At 35.7% G+C, this 17146-nt stretch overlaps 1 protein-coding gene across 3 annotated transcripts in view; it reads left to right on the top strand.

Moving 5' to 3' along the window:
- Epm2a (EPM2A glucan phosphatase, laforin) overlaps positions 1–17146 on the top strand; it is a 212295-nt gene that overhangs the window by 17808 nt on the left and 177341 nt on the right. For all 3 annotated transcript variants that reach the window (XR_015442628.1, XM_087190268.1, XM_087190267.1), the window contains exon 2: positions 16195–16369. Coding sequence is in view for 2 of the 3 variants with exons in the window: in XM_087190268.1 (XP_087046394.1) it covers positions 16195–16369 (175 nt within the window). In the remaining variant the exon portion in view is untranslated. The remainder of the gene's footprint in view (positions 1–16194; positions 16370–17146) is intronic.

Genomic DNA, 17146 nt, shown 5'->3' with positions numbered 1-17146 from the left:
ACAATCCCCCACGTGCATCAATGTCATTGCAAATGGCAGAATCTTGTTTTTGTGGCTAAGTAGTATTTCATTGTATATATGTATCACATTTTCCTTATTATCTTTTGGTGGGCACTTTGTTTGATGCCATATCTTGACCAGTGTGAATAAGGCTGCAGTGAACCTAAGAGTGCAGATATCTCTTTGGTGTATTGATTTCCATTCCTTTGGATATAGGTAACAAGAAGCGAGATTGTTGGACCATATTAGAGTTCTATTTTTAGTTTTTTGAGGAACCTCCACACCATTTTTATAATTACTGTGCTAATTTACATTCCCCCCTACAGTATAACAGGGTCTTCTTTTCTCTACATTGTCACCATCACTTGTCATCTTTGATCTTTTTGATAACACATCTAACAGGTGTGGGATGATATCTCGTTGTAGTTTTTTTTTCAGTACAGGGGATTGAAATCAGGGCCTTCAAACTAAGCTACATCCCCATCCCTCCCCACCCATCTTTTTTATTTTTTATTTTGAGACAGGATCTCTCCAGTCACTAAGTTGCCATGCTGGCCTTGAGCTTTGATCCAGATCCTCCTTCCTTACACTCCCAGGGTGCTGGAATTACAGGCATTAGCCACCATGTCTGGTTCATTGTAATTAATTTGTATTTCCTAATGATTAATGATGTTGAGCATTTTTTTATGAACTTGCTGGCTGTTTGTAAGTCAATTTGAGAAATGTCTGTTATTTTTTAAAAATCATATTATTTATTTTCTTCCTATTGAATTGTCTGAGTTCCTTAAATATTTTGGACACTAACCCCTTATGAGATAAATGGTTTATATATAATTTCTCCCACTCTGTGTGTTGTCTCTTCACTTTGTTACCAGTTTCTTTGGCTGTGTAGAAGTTTTTTTGTTTTACACAATTCTGTTTGTCTATTTTTGCTTTGAAACCTCTGCTTATGGGGTCATAGCAAAAGTTATTGACCAGGCAAATGTTATGGAGATTTTACCCTATATTTTCTTCCAATAATTTTATAGTTTTAAGTCTTACACTTCTGTCTTTTTTATTTTTGACTGACACACACAAAAAAGTTGTATGTATTAATGAGTAGCATGTAATGTTAAATACATATAAACATTGCATGTTTAAATCAGGTTAAACTTAATTTATTTACTTAAATGTCTATCATTTCTTTGTGGTGAAAACTTTCAAAATCTTTTCTTATGGCTTTTTAAAATGTACAGTTCATTATTGTTACCTCTAGTCACCACTCTGTACAGTGTACCCTGGAACTTAATGCTTCTAACTGTAACTTAGCACCCACTGATCGGTCTTACACCATCCCTCTCCCTCTACCCCTACTGTCTCTGACCTCTGGTAACCACCATGATAGTATTACTTTCTATGAGATCAGTGTTTTAAGATTCCATGTATAAGAGACAGAATGCAGTACTTTCTGTACTTGACATTTCACTTAACCTGGTTATCTCCAGTTCTACTCACATTGTGACACAGGACAGGATTTTATTCTTTCTTATGACCAAACAATATTTCATTGTGTTTGTGTACCAGATTTTCTTTATTAAGTCATCATTTGATGAACATTTATTCATTCATTAGTTGATGGACATCAGCTAATGAGTACTTCTTGGCTAGTGTGAATAATACTGCAATGTACATAGGAACGCAGATATCTTTTTTTTTCTTATGTATCCAGTGGTGGGATTGCTGGATCATATGGTAGTTCTAGTTTTAATTTTTGGAGGAAGCTCCGTGCTGTATCCTACAATCTGTGTACTTATTTACATTCCTACCAACAGTGTACAGTGGTTCCTTTTTCTCCACATCCTTGCTATCGCTTGTAATCTTTATTCTTTTTGATATTAGCCATTCTTACTGGAGTGAGGTGGTATCTCATTTTGGTTTTGATTTGCATTTCACTGATAATTAGTGAAGTCAAGCATTTTTTCATATCCTGTTGGCCATTTGTATGTCTTTTTTTGAGAAATATCTGCTTTGATGTATTGCTCATTTTAAACAGGTTATTTTTTGTTTTCTTAGTGAGTTTTTTGAGTTCCTTATATATTCTGGACATTAATCCCTTGTCAGAAGTATACATTGAAAATATTTTCTTCCATTTTCTAGGTTGTTTTTTCACTCTGTTGAGTGTTTCCTTTGCTGTGCACAAACCCTGTAGTTTTATTAATCTCATTTGTCTATTTGTATTTTTGTTCCTGTGCTTTTGGTGATTTGTCCAAAAAAATCCCTGCCCATTCCAATATCTGGAAGCATTTCATCTATATTTTCTTCTAATACTTTCATATACTTAAAGCTTTAATTTACTTGAGTTAGTTTTTGTATGTGATTTCAGATAAGCATCTAATTGTATGCTTCTGCACATGAGTATACTATTTTTTTTTTACACTATTGGAAAGGCTGTTCTTGCCTTATTTGGTGTTCTTGGCACCTTTGATGAATTCTTGGCACCTTTGTATTTTGACATACTGTGCATGTGTGTATTTATTTCTGGGCGCTTTATTCTATTCCATGGGTTGATAGGTCTGATTTTATGCTAGTGTCATGCTGTTTTGAATATGATAGCTGTAAAACATATTTTGAAACCAGGGAGTGTGAGCCCTCCAAATTTATTCTTTTTCCTCAAAATTGTTTTAATGTTTGGGGTCTTTTTATGGTTCTGTACAAATTAAGGGATTACATGTTCTATTTCTATAGAAAATGACATTTGAATTTTGATAAAGATTACAATGAATCTTTAGCTTTATGTAGAATAGATATGTAAAATATTGTTTCTTCTAATCCATGAACATGGATTTAAATATTGTTTCTTCCATTTCTTTGCATCTTCTTAAAATTGTTTCATCAGAGTTTTATAGTTTTCAGTATGCAGGTCTTTTACTTTCTTAGTTAAATTTGTACCTATGCATTTTATATATTTTTCATTAATATTGTAAATGGAATTGTTTTCTTAGTTTCCTTTTTGTATAGTTCATTGTCAGTGTATAGAAATGTGACTGATTTTTGCATGTGGATTGTGTATTCTGTAATAAATTTGCTTTTCTGTTCCAGTACTTTTTGTGGTGGACTCTTGAAGGTTTTCAATATATAAGATCACATTGTCATGAAATAAATATAATTTCACTTTGTCTTTTCCTGTTAGAATGGTTTTATTTCATTCTCTCGCCTCATTTTTCTGCCTAGTACTTTCAGTGCTATGTTGAAAAGCGATGATGACAATGAGAATCTTTGCTTTGTTCCTGAGCTTAGAAAAACAATTTTCAATGCTTCACCATTGAGTATGACGTTAGCTGTGGCATTCTCATATTTGGTGTTGAGATATAAACTCTCTGTAGTTAAATGTTTTCAGTCCTTATTGTTAAAGAGTGTTGAATTTCATTAAATGCTCTGTGCTTTCCCCTTCATTCTGTTAATGTGGCACATCAGTTACTGATTTTTGCATGTTGAACCATCCTCTGTCTCTCTTGCTTCCAAGGTGACTGAGTCTCTGAACGTATAGTTGAGATTGGATTCTAGTATTTTGTTGCGGATTTGCAGAAATATTGGTCTGTATCAGAAATACTGGTCTGTAGTTTTCTTTGCTTGTAGTGTCTTTGCCAAGCTTTGGTTTCAGAGTAGTGCTGGCCTTGTGAAACAAGTTTGGAAGGATTCCTAGCATTTTGGTGTTTTGGGAGATTTTGAGAGGTATTGATTTTATTTCTTCTTTATATGTATGGTAGAATTGATCAGTGATGCCATCAAGTCTTGGGCTTTTCTCTGGTGGAAGAATGTAAATTATGTCTGTCTGTCTGTCTGTCTCTATCTGTATTGCAGTTCTGGTAGTGAGCCCAGAGCCTTGGACATGCAGGTAAACAGTATACCACTATGCTACATCCCCAGCCAAAAATGATTCAACTTCCTTGCTTGTTATAGATCTGTTCAGATTTTCTGTTTCTTTGTGAGTCAGCCAAGGTAAGTTTTGTGGGTATAGGAATGAATTTACCGATTTCTTCTAGGTTATTCAGTTTATTGGCTTTTTGCTCATGGTAATTTCTCATGATTCCTTGTATTTCTTTGGTGGTGAGTATAATATTGCTCCTCTCATTTCTGATTTTAGTTGAGTCATCTTTTCCATTACTTACTCCAACTAAGGGCTTGTCAGTTTTGTTTACCTCTTCAAAAGACCCAACTCTTAGGTTCACTTTTTTCTATTGGTTTTCTAGTCTCTATTTCATTTATTTCTTCTATGTTATTTTTTTTTTTTCGTATTGAGGAATGAACCAAAGGCCTTCACACTGAGTGACATTCCTTGACCATTTTTAACTTTCAATACCGCCCCTCTCTGAGTTGCCCAGTTGTAGGTTGAGCTTGTGGTCTTGCTTCTGCCCCACAGCAGTGGGATTATAGGTGTGCAGTGTGCACCACCATGCTGGGCCCTCTGTATATATTTAGATGCTCAAATGTTGGGCACATGTAGCCTCTTGGTGAACTCTTTTATGTAGTGACCTCATTGTCTCTTTTTTGCAGATATTGATTTGGTCACTTTTGTCTGGTACAAGCATAGCTGTCCTCCTCTCATGGTTTTCCTCTGTGTGTAATATGTTTCTCTTTTCCTTCACTTTCAGTCTGTATATGTTCTATCAGGTAAAGTGAGTCTCTTAGAGGCAACATGTTTTGAGGTCTTTAAAAAATTCGTTCAGATACTTTCTGTCTTTTGATTATAGAATTTATTTTTATTCAATGTAGTTATTGATAGGTAAAAACTTGCTACTGCAATTTTACAGTTTTTTCTGGTAGTTTTGCAAGTCCTTTGTTTCTTTTTTCTTCTTTTGCTATTTTCCAGTTTTCTGTGATAGTATGCTTTGAATACTTTCTTTTTATGTTTTGTGCAGCTACTGAATTACCATGAGGCTTGCATAAAACATAACAGGCTATTCTAAGCTGAAAACAACAACTTTAATCAGATAACAAAAACTCCAAACTTGTACTCCTCTACATTTTGTAATTTTGATGTCAAAGTTTACATATTTTTGTACCTGGTTTCCTTAACAGTTTGTTAATGCTATCATTATTTGTAATACTTTTCTATTTTAAGCTTTACATTAGAAATAAAATTGTTTAACATACCACCCTTACAGTATTAGACTGTTCTAATTTGGCTATATATTATTTATACTATACAGAATTGTACTTTCATATGTTTTATGTTATTTATTGGCAGTTACTATAGTTTGTTTCAGCTTAAAGAACTCTTTTTAGCAGCTCTTATAGGGAAAGCCTAGTGTTGTTGAACTCCTTTAGAATATGTCTGTGAAAGTTTCTATTTTCTCTTCATTTCTGGAGAACAGCTGTACTCAGTAAACTAATTTTGGTTGGCAGAATATTTTTCTTTCAGCACTTTGAATATATCTTCCCAGTCTCTAGTGGCTGGCAGGGTTTTTGGTAAGGACCCTGCTGATAACTATATTGTAGTTCAGCTGTACTTGACATGTTTTTTTATTTCTTGCTGCTCTCCAAATTCTTTCTTTGTCTTTGATTTTTAAAAATAGTTCTCTTATGACTTGCCTTGGTGAATTCCTCTTTGGGTTGAATTTGATTGAAGTCTTCTGAGGTAATCATACTTGGATATTGGCATCTTTCCCCAGACTGGGGAAATTGCAGCCATTGTATCCCTAAATGAGCTTTCTGGCCCTATTTCTCTCTCTTCTCCTTAGAAATTCCCATTGTGTAACTGTTAGTTCATCTGTGATATCCCATAATTTCTATAGGCTTTTCCTCCTCCTTCGCTTCCTCTTCCTTTTCTTGCTTCTCCTTTTCCTCCTCCTCCTCTTCCTCCTTTACCTCCTTGTCTTTTTGTTCCTCTGGGTAATTAATTTCATATACCCTATCTTCAATCTCATTGATCCTTTCTTCTCCTTGTAAGCTTGTAGTAAGCTGTTGAGCCTTACAGTTATTTATGGATGTGGGCCTGCCTCTGGGCCTGAGGGAGTCTTATTTAGAGCCCTGAAGCTATGAGGGGTCACTGTTCATGTATAGGAGTCAGGCAACATCCCATCATCCCCTGCCTTCATGTTCATGACTATGCACTTGCCTCCCAGCCTGGGGAGGCCTTGGCAGAGTACTCAGTATTGATAGGGACACTACTTGGCTACTCTGAGGCTTTGTGGCTATGCACTTGGCCTCCCAGCCCAATGAGGACTTAAGCAGAGTACTGAGGCTGGGGAGCGAAGCTGGCTGGGGACTCAAGCCTGGCAGGTGTGTTGACCATGCTTCCTGTAGCGCTATTGGTTAGTCTTTCTGGTAGAGCAACTCCATTTCCTAGAATTCAAGGCCTGACCAAGATTCACACAAGTGAGCACTCTGTTCACTATAAGCACACTTCTCTGTTTGAAAGTAACCCCAGGTGATCTAGCTGTGACAACCTGCCAGTGTTCCCCAGAGAGTGAGGCTGAAGTAGGCTTCCTGCGAAGCGTCCCAGAGTTGGGGGAAGCTGAATGTGCCCCACTAGCACTAGAAACTGTGGGCCCAGAAAGATTCTCTGTCAGCTTGGGAGAAGTGATGTGGTCAAAGACAAACCGCCCCCTTTTCTTTCCTAAGGTGGCTTTTCTCAGGCTTTGGCCCAAGGGGGTGATGTCTCAGCTTTGCTCTCAAGTTCTGGGACACTTACAAAGACGCACTTATCTGGAGATAGTTGCTCCTTGGATTTCATTGAGGGAGACTGGAGCTGAGGAGCTGCTGATGTCATTCCTTTCTTATTTTAAATCAAACCCTTGGAGACATTTCCTGAATTTGTTGTGATTTCCTGAATTAAATTTTTCCTTAAAGTTATTTACTTTTTAATTACAAGCATGGCACTTTTTACTACATAAGCCTATTATTTTAATACAGAATTATTATACATAAACTGGGCTTTTTTACATTTACCTGCCTGAGTTAATAGCATAGAACTAATTTTATACTCCTAGGTAGCTTTCAGTTTTCTCATTTTCACCAGCTAAATTTAATTGTTTTTGCCATTACCATGAAAGGTTACCTACTACTATTTTGCCTTTAGGATTTATGCATCAGAATGATCAAGTAACTCAAATGATGTAAAAATATTCTATATGTCTTCTCTTTTGTATTTTGGTTTTTTTTTTTTTTTTTTGGTACCGGGAATCAAACTCAGGTCCTTGCGCTTGCGGGGCAGGCAGCAGAACCACTGGGCTAAATCCCCAGCCCTTGTCTTTTCTTATTTATAATTTTCTTGTAAGGTATCAGTTTCTCTCTTAACACTTTATTCCATTTTGTGCATACAGATTCTGAAAGCTTGTGGAGGATTCTGTAATCGAACAGGTTGTATTTTGACTCAGGTTTTTCTCCTTACAAATATATAAAGATGGCTTCAATCTCTGATCCTACAGATTTGGAAGGGCGAGAACTCTCCAGATGCCCGGGGAGCAGCAAAGGTTTATATCCTTCACGGTCATCCTTGACTTTCCTTTCCTAATTTTGCTCAGCTTAGCAGATGTTTCTTCTTGTGTCTCTGTCCATGTTGACTTGTTCAGCACCAAGCCAATGTGCTTCAGGAGTTCAGTTTTTAAATTTATTTTCATTAGTGAAATATCTGTTCTCACTCCTCCACACTGGAATTATGTGTGAAAATGTAATAGGCTATGCTGAAGGGTGAGGAGGAGGAGGAGGAGGAGGAGAGGAATATCACGAAAATGCAAACATCTTTACTTTAATTATGTAATTGCTTACCCTTACCTGCTCTGTGGTGGCCTCGTGATCAGAATACTTCGATGTTATGCAGTTTGCTACCAGTTTGGATCTTTTCCTTTCTTTCTTTCTGAGTCTCATCTTTTCTTCTCCTCTTCAATCTCTACAGCCTTTCTTCATCTTTTCCTTCTGTAATGTATCTCAGCCCTGCATTCCATTGTACAGGACAGTTCACCTGTGTCCATTGCTACAAACAAGCTCAGCTTTTCTGCTTTCAAATTTATATCTTATCAAAGTGCTCCACTGGAGCATGACCCACTCTTTCAAACAGACAGGTGGTAAACAAGCTTTCTTTTCTGTCATTAGAATCAAATGTCAGAACGCCGAAGCAATTGTAATAACTGTCCCATTTTTGTGCAACTTTATGCACTAGAAAATTCTGAGGTAGCAACAGATGGGGCACCATGAGAGAGAGCAGATTTGGGTGAACCAATAGCTGAAATTAGAGACTGATGTGTTGGGCTGGGATTTATGTTCATATGAAATATGAACTGTAGAAATCAAAACTGTAATTAATCTCCAAAGAGGATATATTAAAGTAGTAGGAATAATACTTTCTTTTGCTTAAGGAGACAACACTTACCCAATAGATACTCCTTATCCAATATAATTTCAAAATTTATGACTTTGTAAAAAAAAGACTTATTTAACCCGAACCTTTGAACTTACAGAACTATTTAAAATAATGAGATAGTTCTGAGTTTTTAGCCTTTGGCGCTTTAATTGGAGGGCCAGAAAGTTGGCCTCTTTGTGCTTTGTATTTACCTGGTTTGTTTTAATGCATTTAACTTGGTGATGAATAAATAACAGGAGGGCCAAATCTACTCTGAGGAAACAGGATTTCTTACTAATTAAACTAAACCTTTTATACATTTTTACCAATAACTCAGATTAGCTTATCCCAAATATTTGTTGTGTGTTCATTTATGTTAAATGAATGCTAAAAGCTGACAATGGCAGTGTCCAATCCGGATAGGCAACTCAGTGCCCTCCCACCCTCTGCTAAGAATGTGCTTGGTCCACCACGGTCACAATAGACCCAAATGACCCGTTTATAGGGAAGTGAGACCGAGGAAACACATTTCTATGTATAAGTGATAACTCTAGAGGTAAACAGTGTGATATATAATGTCCTCTTATGCCAGTCCTCTGGAACAGAAACGTAACCAGTCTATTTGGGGAAAAAAAACCCCTAACATTTATTTTTAAACTAAACTCTTTATTTTGACTAATTGAAGATTTGCATATAATTATAAAAAATAATACAAAAAGATGCTATGTTTCTTTTTTTTTTTTTAGGTACCTGGGATCGAACTCAGGTCCTTGCGCTTGCGCGGCAGGCGGCAAAACCACTGAGCTAAATCCCCAGCCCTATACTATGTTTCTTTTATCTAGTTTTCTCCATTGGTGATGTACAACCTGACCAGTATTGAGGATCAAGCCCTGCTCATGGTGCTACATCTTCAGCCCTTTATATTTTGAGACACAATTGTACTAACTTGCTAAATTGCTTTGTCTGGGCTACAAATTGCCATCCTCCTGCCTCAGCCTTCCAGAGTGAAATTACAGACTTGTACCACTGTGCTCAGCTAGACATTTTTATTGATCCAGTCAAGACAGAACATTGTCATCATCTGAAGAATCTCTCACATTGCCCTTTCATAGAGACACTCATTTCCCTCCCTGCATCCCAACACTAATTTGTTCGTTGCTATAATTTTTCATTTGAAGAATGTTCTATAAATGTGATTACACAATTTGTAACTTTGGAGGAGGGCTTGGATTTTTTTCCATTCAATATAATTTTCTCAAGTTGCATCTAGATTGTGGCATGCATTAATAACTTCTTTCTTTTCATGGCTTAATAATACTTCATGATATGGACGTGAATAGTTTGTTTATCTCCACCAATTGAAAACTATCTGGGTTGTTGTTAGCTTTTGGCTGTCATGCATAATTGTAAACATTCACATACAGGTTTTTGTGAATTTGTATCATTTCTCTAGGATAAATCCCATGAATACTATTGAGTTGAGTGGTTCTTGCAAGTTTAGTTTTAGAAAGAAACTCCCAGATGTTTTTGCAGAATGAATGGAGCCTTTTGCATTTCCATCAGCAAAGTATGAATGATCCTGTTTGTTTCCAGCCTCTTTTCCAGGGTTTGGTGGTCACTATATTTTTCTTTTTAATTTTAGCCATTTTCATAGGTATGTAGTGATATCTCACTACACTTATTTATTTAGTTTTTTTTTTTTTTTTAAGACAGAGTCTTGCTATGTAGTTCAAACTGGCCTTCAACTCACTTGCCCAGGATGGCCATGAACTCACAGTGATCCTCCTGCCCCAGCCACATGAGTGCTGGGATCACAGGTGTGTACCACCACACCCACTTCACTGCATTTTTAACTTGGATTTTCCTAAAGTGGTACTGAACATCTTTTCAAGGGCTATCTTTTCCTCGTCTTCTAGTTGACCTTTTTTCATGCTGAATTTCAAGAATTCTTCAAGTATTTAAGATACTACACCTTTGTTAGATGCATGGTTTGCAAACATTTTATCCTAGTAGTAGCTTGCCTTTTTCTCCTCTGAGCAAATTCTACAGAGTAAAATTTTTAATTTTTTTTTCAGTATTGGGGATCGATCTTGCACTTGCCAGACAGACACAGTGCCACTGAGTTATATCCTCAGCCCTAAATTTAAAAAATTTTTGTTTTGTTTTGGTTTTTTTGGTACCAGGGATCGAACTCAGGACCTTGTGCTTTTGAGGCAGGTGGTGGAACCACTGAGCTAAATCCCTGGCCCCAAAATTTTTTTAATTTTGACAAAATCTGATTCATACATTTTTCCTCTCATGGATTGTGCTTTTAGTGTCAAGTATAAGAATTTTGTTTAGCCCTAAATATTGAAGATTTTTCTCCTATTTTTCTATACATTTTCTGTACATTCTGTAGGTTTACCTTTTGCATGCTCTATCTTCTCAACTGCCTCTATGTTTTCTCTCTAGCTTCTCTTTCTAAGCAATACTGTAAGACCAGTCTTCTTTGTTGAGCTGTTAAATATAAAAATGATTTCAGACTTGGTTCTAAACTTTTTTTCTCAGTAATTATTGTTTTTCTTCTTGACTCATCTATATCCTTGTCTCAATTACCATTTCTACTCAGATGATTTTTTTTTTTTTTTGTAGTTCAGGTCTCTGGCCTGGGTGTCAACCCAATAATTCCAACTGTACTTGACCTGTTTTGGATATCTAAACAGCACTCAACCCATAAGCTGAAATCAGTCTCAGATTTTGTCTTTCAGTAAATGGTACCACTCTATATTGAAGTATTTTTATGAGAAGATTAGGAGTCACTGTGGTCTCCTTTCGTCTTTGCTTCTATATCTTATTATTCACCAAGTCCTGTGGCCTTAACCTTCAGAATCCACCTAATCCTTTCCATTTTAATGAAAGCTTTCATTGTCATCTACTTAGGCTGATAGAGTATGTTCTTAAATAGACTCTCTAGTCACCTTCCTAGTCTTGAATTAATTTTTTACTCTATAAACTTTTTTTTCCCAAAATAAAAGTCTAGTCATGTCACATGCCTGTTTAAAACATTTCAGAATTTTAAAATTGCTTTTATAGTAAATACCTAAATCTTTAATATAAACAAGCATAGTACCTATCTCAATAAATATTTAAGGAAGAAAAATTAGATACTTTGCAGTATTTACTATTTAAATAGCATTGATGTAACATATTTCTGTATGTATCTTTAGTCTTGTTAGTATTTCTCTTGGATATACTAGTTTTTTTGGGGGGGTCAATGTTTTGTGTCTAGTTGAATATTTTTCCCCCCATTAAGTTTTATGATACATTCATTATAGATATAAAATACACTTACATTCATCATTGGGATCTTGTACCCTTACATGATGTATCTTGGTTCTTATTTTTTTCCCCTTCCCCTGCCCTCCCTTCACCCCCTCCACCCTTCTCTATTTGCAAAGACTTTGTTTCCATTTTTTTCCCTTTCTCATATTTTTTCTTTTCCCTTCTTTCCTTTCCCCTACCCCTCCTACTTTCCCTGCTCCTTTAGACCTTTTCTTCCTATAACACAATATCAATTATACATTTTTAAAATTACAATATCAAGACCTAGGAGACATTACCACAGATTTTATAGAACTTAAAAGGATATAGAAAGCATATTACAAAAATCTTTTTTGAAATAAATTTGACAACTTCTAAGAAGTACCTTGGAAGACAAATTAATGAAACTGACGCTGGAGGAAATATAAAGTTTGAATAGCACCTATTAAAGTATATTCCTAGCATGAAAACCTACCTATATGACAACAGCAGGCTCATATACATTTTAACTGATGAATTATACCAAACGTTTAAAGCAGAAAAAGAAGGAACACTTCTCCCATCATTTTAGGAAATCAACATTATGTAATACTAAAACTGGATAAAGATAACAGAAGAAAAAAGTATGAATATAAATAAAAATTTGTTTAACAAAATAATTAGAAGTCAGATCTGGGAGTATGTAGAAAGTGGTTTCATTATAGGGATGGCAGTGTTGGTTCAGCATTGGAAGATCCACCCCCATAAGTCATCATTTTAACAGAGGAAAGGAAAAAGCCATATGATCCTATCAGTAGTTGCCGAAAAAGTATTGGACTAAATTCTACAGCTGTTCATGGTAAAAGCTATCAGGAGACTAGAAGTAGAACAGAACCTTCTCAACGGATAAGACATGTACTCCGTACTTCAGTGAAAACACCTTATATGAGTGGAGAAGATACAGTGCTTTCTCCCTAAGGTGGGGAACAAGGGCAGATATGCCTACTCTTCATCTGTCCATTAAACTTTGAAACATAGGCTCAAACCAAAATAGTCTGGCAGTGAAAAGAAACAATTAGCATAGGATTGGCAAGGTGTAAGTAAAATCTTTATATGTAGATGAAATAATCATCTACAGAGAAAACACTAAGAAATCTCTAGGAGCCCCTAGAACTTGTATTTGAATTTAGCAGGATTAGAAAACACAATGTATATATAAAAACACAGGTTTATGTATACTTGCTTTAAATGAAGAATTGGATATTGAAATTTAAAAGTTATGTCAGAGTACAAAGGACCTAGAAAAGTAAAAAGAAAAAAAAATAGTGTTGGAAGACATTTATTACCTAATTATTATTATTATTTTTTTGGTACCAGGGATCAAAATCAGGTCCTTGTGCTTGCGAGGCAGGTGGCAGAACCACAGAGCTAAATCCCTGGCCCTTATTATCTAATTTTAAGACTTCCTCTAATGATACAGTAATCAAGGCAGTGTTGGCATAAGGAAAGACATAGATCATTGGAACAAAACAGAAAATCTGGAAATAGAACCACGCATATATGTCCACTGAGTTTTGAAAGATTATTTAACATTAACATTTTATAGAACATAAACCCAAAAGCAGAGGAAAAGATAGTGTTTTCAGCAAATGGTACTAGAACACCTGGTATCTGTATGTAAAAAAGTAACCTCAACCCTTTATTTCCATACATAAAGATAACTTAAAAAGATCTATGAACCTAGATATGAAAGACTAAAACTATAAAACTTTAAGAAGAAATTATAAGGGAAAATGTTTATGAATTTAGGGTAGGCAAGAAATTCCTAGGATACAAAAAACATGATGTATAAGAGAAAAAAATTGATAAATGAGATTCCATCAAAATTTAGATCTTTAAGAAAATGAAAAGTAGCTCTTAAACAGACCATATTTAAAATACATATAACCTATGGCCAGAATAGATAAAGAACCCTTACAGCTCATTAATAGACAACCCAATTAAAAAGTAGACACAAGAAGATGATAAATAGCCAGTACAGCACAAGGAAAGGTGTGTAACACTAGAATCAGAAAAATATTAATCAGTACAATAACAAGATCGTATTACACACTCATTAGGGAGATGAAGTTAAAAGTTTTAAAAGAAGAGATATCAGCTTAGGTGTGAACCAGTTAGAACTTTCTAATACTGCTAATGTGAATGTGAAATGATAAAACCATTTTGGAAAACAACATAGAAATTACTTGTATTACTGTTAAGAACAGTTTTGTTCTTAAGTTTTTACTTAAGAGGAATGAAAGCACATGTTCACAATAGATTTGTACATACAAGTTGACTATCCCTTATCTGAAATTCTTGGGACCAGAAGCGTTTCAGATTTTGGCTTGAAATCCACTTGATCTGCAAAGAGGATAGCTACTCCTGCTTTTTTTCAGATTCCTGTCACATGGAGTATTGTTTTCCACCCTTTAACTTTCAGTCTATGAGTTTCTTTTTGAAGTAAATGTGTTTCTTGTATGCAGCATATTGTTAGATCTTGCTTCTTGACCTATTCTGCCAGTCTGTTTCTTTTGAATGGTGAGTTGAGACCATTAACATTGATGGTTATAACTGATACATATTGACTTATCATTGTCATGACTTTTTCTTTCTGTTGGATTCTCCCCCTTTGCGTTTAATTTCTTGTCATGCCCAATGGATTCATTCTGCTGGGCTTCCTGGAGTTGTGATCCTCGTTGTCTTTTCCTAGGATATTGTCTAAAATTTTTTGGAGTGCTGGTTTGGTATTCATGAAGTTCCTAAGGTGCTCTTTGTCATGAAAGTGTCTTATTTCTCCATCAACTTTGAAAGATAGTTTTGCAGGGTACATCAATCTGGGTTGGAGGCTGTTTTCCTTTAGGGCTTGAAATACAACACTCCAAGCTTTTCTTGCCTTGACAGTTTGCACTGAGAAGTCTGCTGTGATTCTGATGGGCTTTCCTTTGTATGTGATTTGCTTCTTTTCTCTCACTGCTGGTCGAATTTTGTTCTTCTGTTAGGTTTCTGGAATCCTAACTATTATATGCCTATGTGTAGATTTTTTTGATCAAGGCTATTTGGAGTCCTATATGCCTCACTTATCTGTATGTTAAGTTCTTTTCCTCTGCTTCGCAAGTTTTCTGCCATCACTTCTGTGAACAGTTTTTTTATGTCATCTGCACTTTCTCCTGTTTCTTCATTGATTCCAATCAGTCTTATGTTATTCTTCTTTGCATCTTCTAGCAGCTGCTGGATTGATTTCTCATGGTCCCTTATAATTTTAAAGAGATTTTTCTTTTCCTGGTCACTAATTGCAATCTTATCTTCTATATCTGAAATTTTGTTCTCATATTGGCTCATTCTGCTGTGTAGACTTTCAGTGGAGTTTTTAATGTCCTAGAAATGTGTGTATTTGTTTTATGGATTCCGTTTGTTTCCTATGTTGGGATTCCATCATGTTCCTCAGCTCCTCTATTTTTTTATCTGTGTCCTTTCTAGATTTATTAATCATGTCTTGCACTACGGGCAACAGAAATTTACTTCTCATAACCCTAGAGTTAGTCCAAGCTCAATTTCCCAGCAGGTTTGGTGGCTGGTGTGGGCACTCACTTTCTGGCTCATAGATGGCACCAACTTCTGTGTCCTCATCACATGGTAGAAGGGATTGAGGAGTCTTTCTTGGGCCTCTTTTATAAGAATACTAAACCACTCTGCACCGTATGACCTAATCATCTCCCAAGGCTGCACTTCCTCGTACCAACACCTGGGGCATTCTGATGTCAGCATAGGGGAGTTTGGGGAACACACAAACATTCAGACCATTGCAACTAGTACAGTTGCTACTCAGCTGAAATGTAAAGTAGGGCAAGTTATGTTTTCAAAGAAGGAAAAAAGGGAAGAAGGAAGGAAGGAAGGCAGGAAGGGTGATGGTGTGTCTTTGTACCTGTGATGTAGGCAGAGTAACATGAAGGTGTGAGCTGCCTGGAACGTTGGGGACTAAGGGAATCAGGTTACTACTTGCTCAGTACTTGATAGTCAGAAAGCTATTTAATCTCTGTGAGACTAATAAAACCTCCCATTTTACCTGCAAATTAGACTGGATGTGAACATTCTTTTTATTATTTATTAATGTATTTGTATCAACACACGTATTATTGAAGCTGATACTAAGAAACTTTATTACTGATTTTAGTTCTAAATTTGCATACCAGAATGATAAAATTATGGAATACTGGGGCATTGATGGCTTTAAAATCCCCCTTTGGCAGGTAATTGGGCACAAAATGATTCATAATGGGTTATTAGGGCAACAAGAGATGCTACTAAGTTCTGAAAGAGTTAATAAGCTTTTTGTAAAACCTCATATACTCAAAAGGAGCAGAGAGTCCTGTGATTTTTCATAGGTAACTGTAAATTCCTACTGTTCTCTTACTCTAGTTTTGTTCATACTGAAATGTGTAGATTAAGCAGCTTTATGTTTATTTTCATCATGTTAATTTTGTATCAGACAATTTGAACTTGTTTAAGCAAAACACTGATTTAATTGATCTGTTTGTCATTTCTCCTTTTTCTAGGCAATGGGCCTCACCACGATCGTTGCTGTACTTACAATGAAAACAACTTGGTGGATGGTGTTTACTGTCTCCCAATAGGACACTGGATTGAGGCCACTGGGCACACGAATGAGATGAAGCACACAACAGACTTCTATTTTAATATTGCAGGCCACCAAGCCATGCATTATTCAAGGTAAAAATAGCGCCATGTTTATTAACCTAACAGTAGCATAAGAGGTAGCATTGGGACAATGGATATATGTACTCCGTGGAAAACTGCAGAGTCTTTCTTTGGAGGGGTCTGGAGTCCTGCAATGCTTTCAGGAGATGAATTACAATGAATCTGTGTTTGAGCCCTTCTGATCTAGATGGGATTCTTTTCTCATACAATTCTTTTATTAGATAGATATGCTGTGTTGACATATTTGATAGGACAGTAGATAACCAATCTCTGTACTGATGTAATGGCTTAAAAATAAGAACTGCACTGAAGTATTCTAGGTCATCATCATTTGTGTCCTTTATGCTACTGATCAACAGTGAAACAAAACTTGATGTCTCTTTATAAAATCTTGTTCAGATAACTGTGCAAAATGAGACATACAACTTGATTTGATGTGATTGTTTCAGTTTATTATTTATGAATACTTTTGTAAATTTGTTAATTTACTTATTATAATGGCAATATATGCCATAGTAAAAATTCAAACACCAAAGAGAATGTTAAATAAGAAGTAAGGCTCACTATACTTTCTTCTATTTGTACTTATCAGAGATTATTATTTTAAAATACTTTAGGTTTTCTGGAATCTGAAATAAGATACATATACTTTATTTGTTAATGTATTCATTTAAAGATAGCTACTGATTCCTATTACATGTGAGAACTTTAATTCTCTGATACTTATACTTTCTCCCCACTCTGATCGCTACCAAAAATTTCTGTTGTTATTTACATTCTTAAAAGTTC

The sequence above is a fragment of the Heterocephalus glaber genome, unplaced genomic scaffold (assembly GCF_053883595.1).
Source record: "Heterocephalus glaber isolate CG9 unplaced genomic scaffold, H.glaber_assembly_v1.0 deba00001550, whole genome shotgun sequence".
NCBI lineage: Eukaryota > Metazoa > Chordata > Mammalia > Rodentia > Bathyergidae > Heterocephalus > Heterocephalus glaber.
This window is presented reverse-complemented; position numbering and strand designations above follow the sequence as displayed.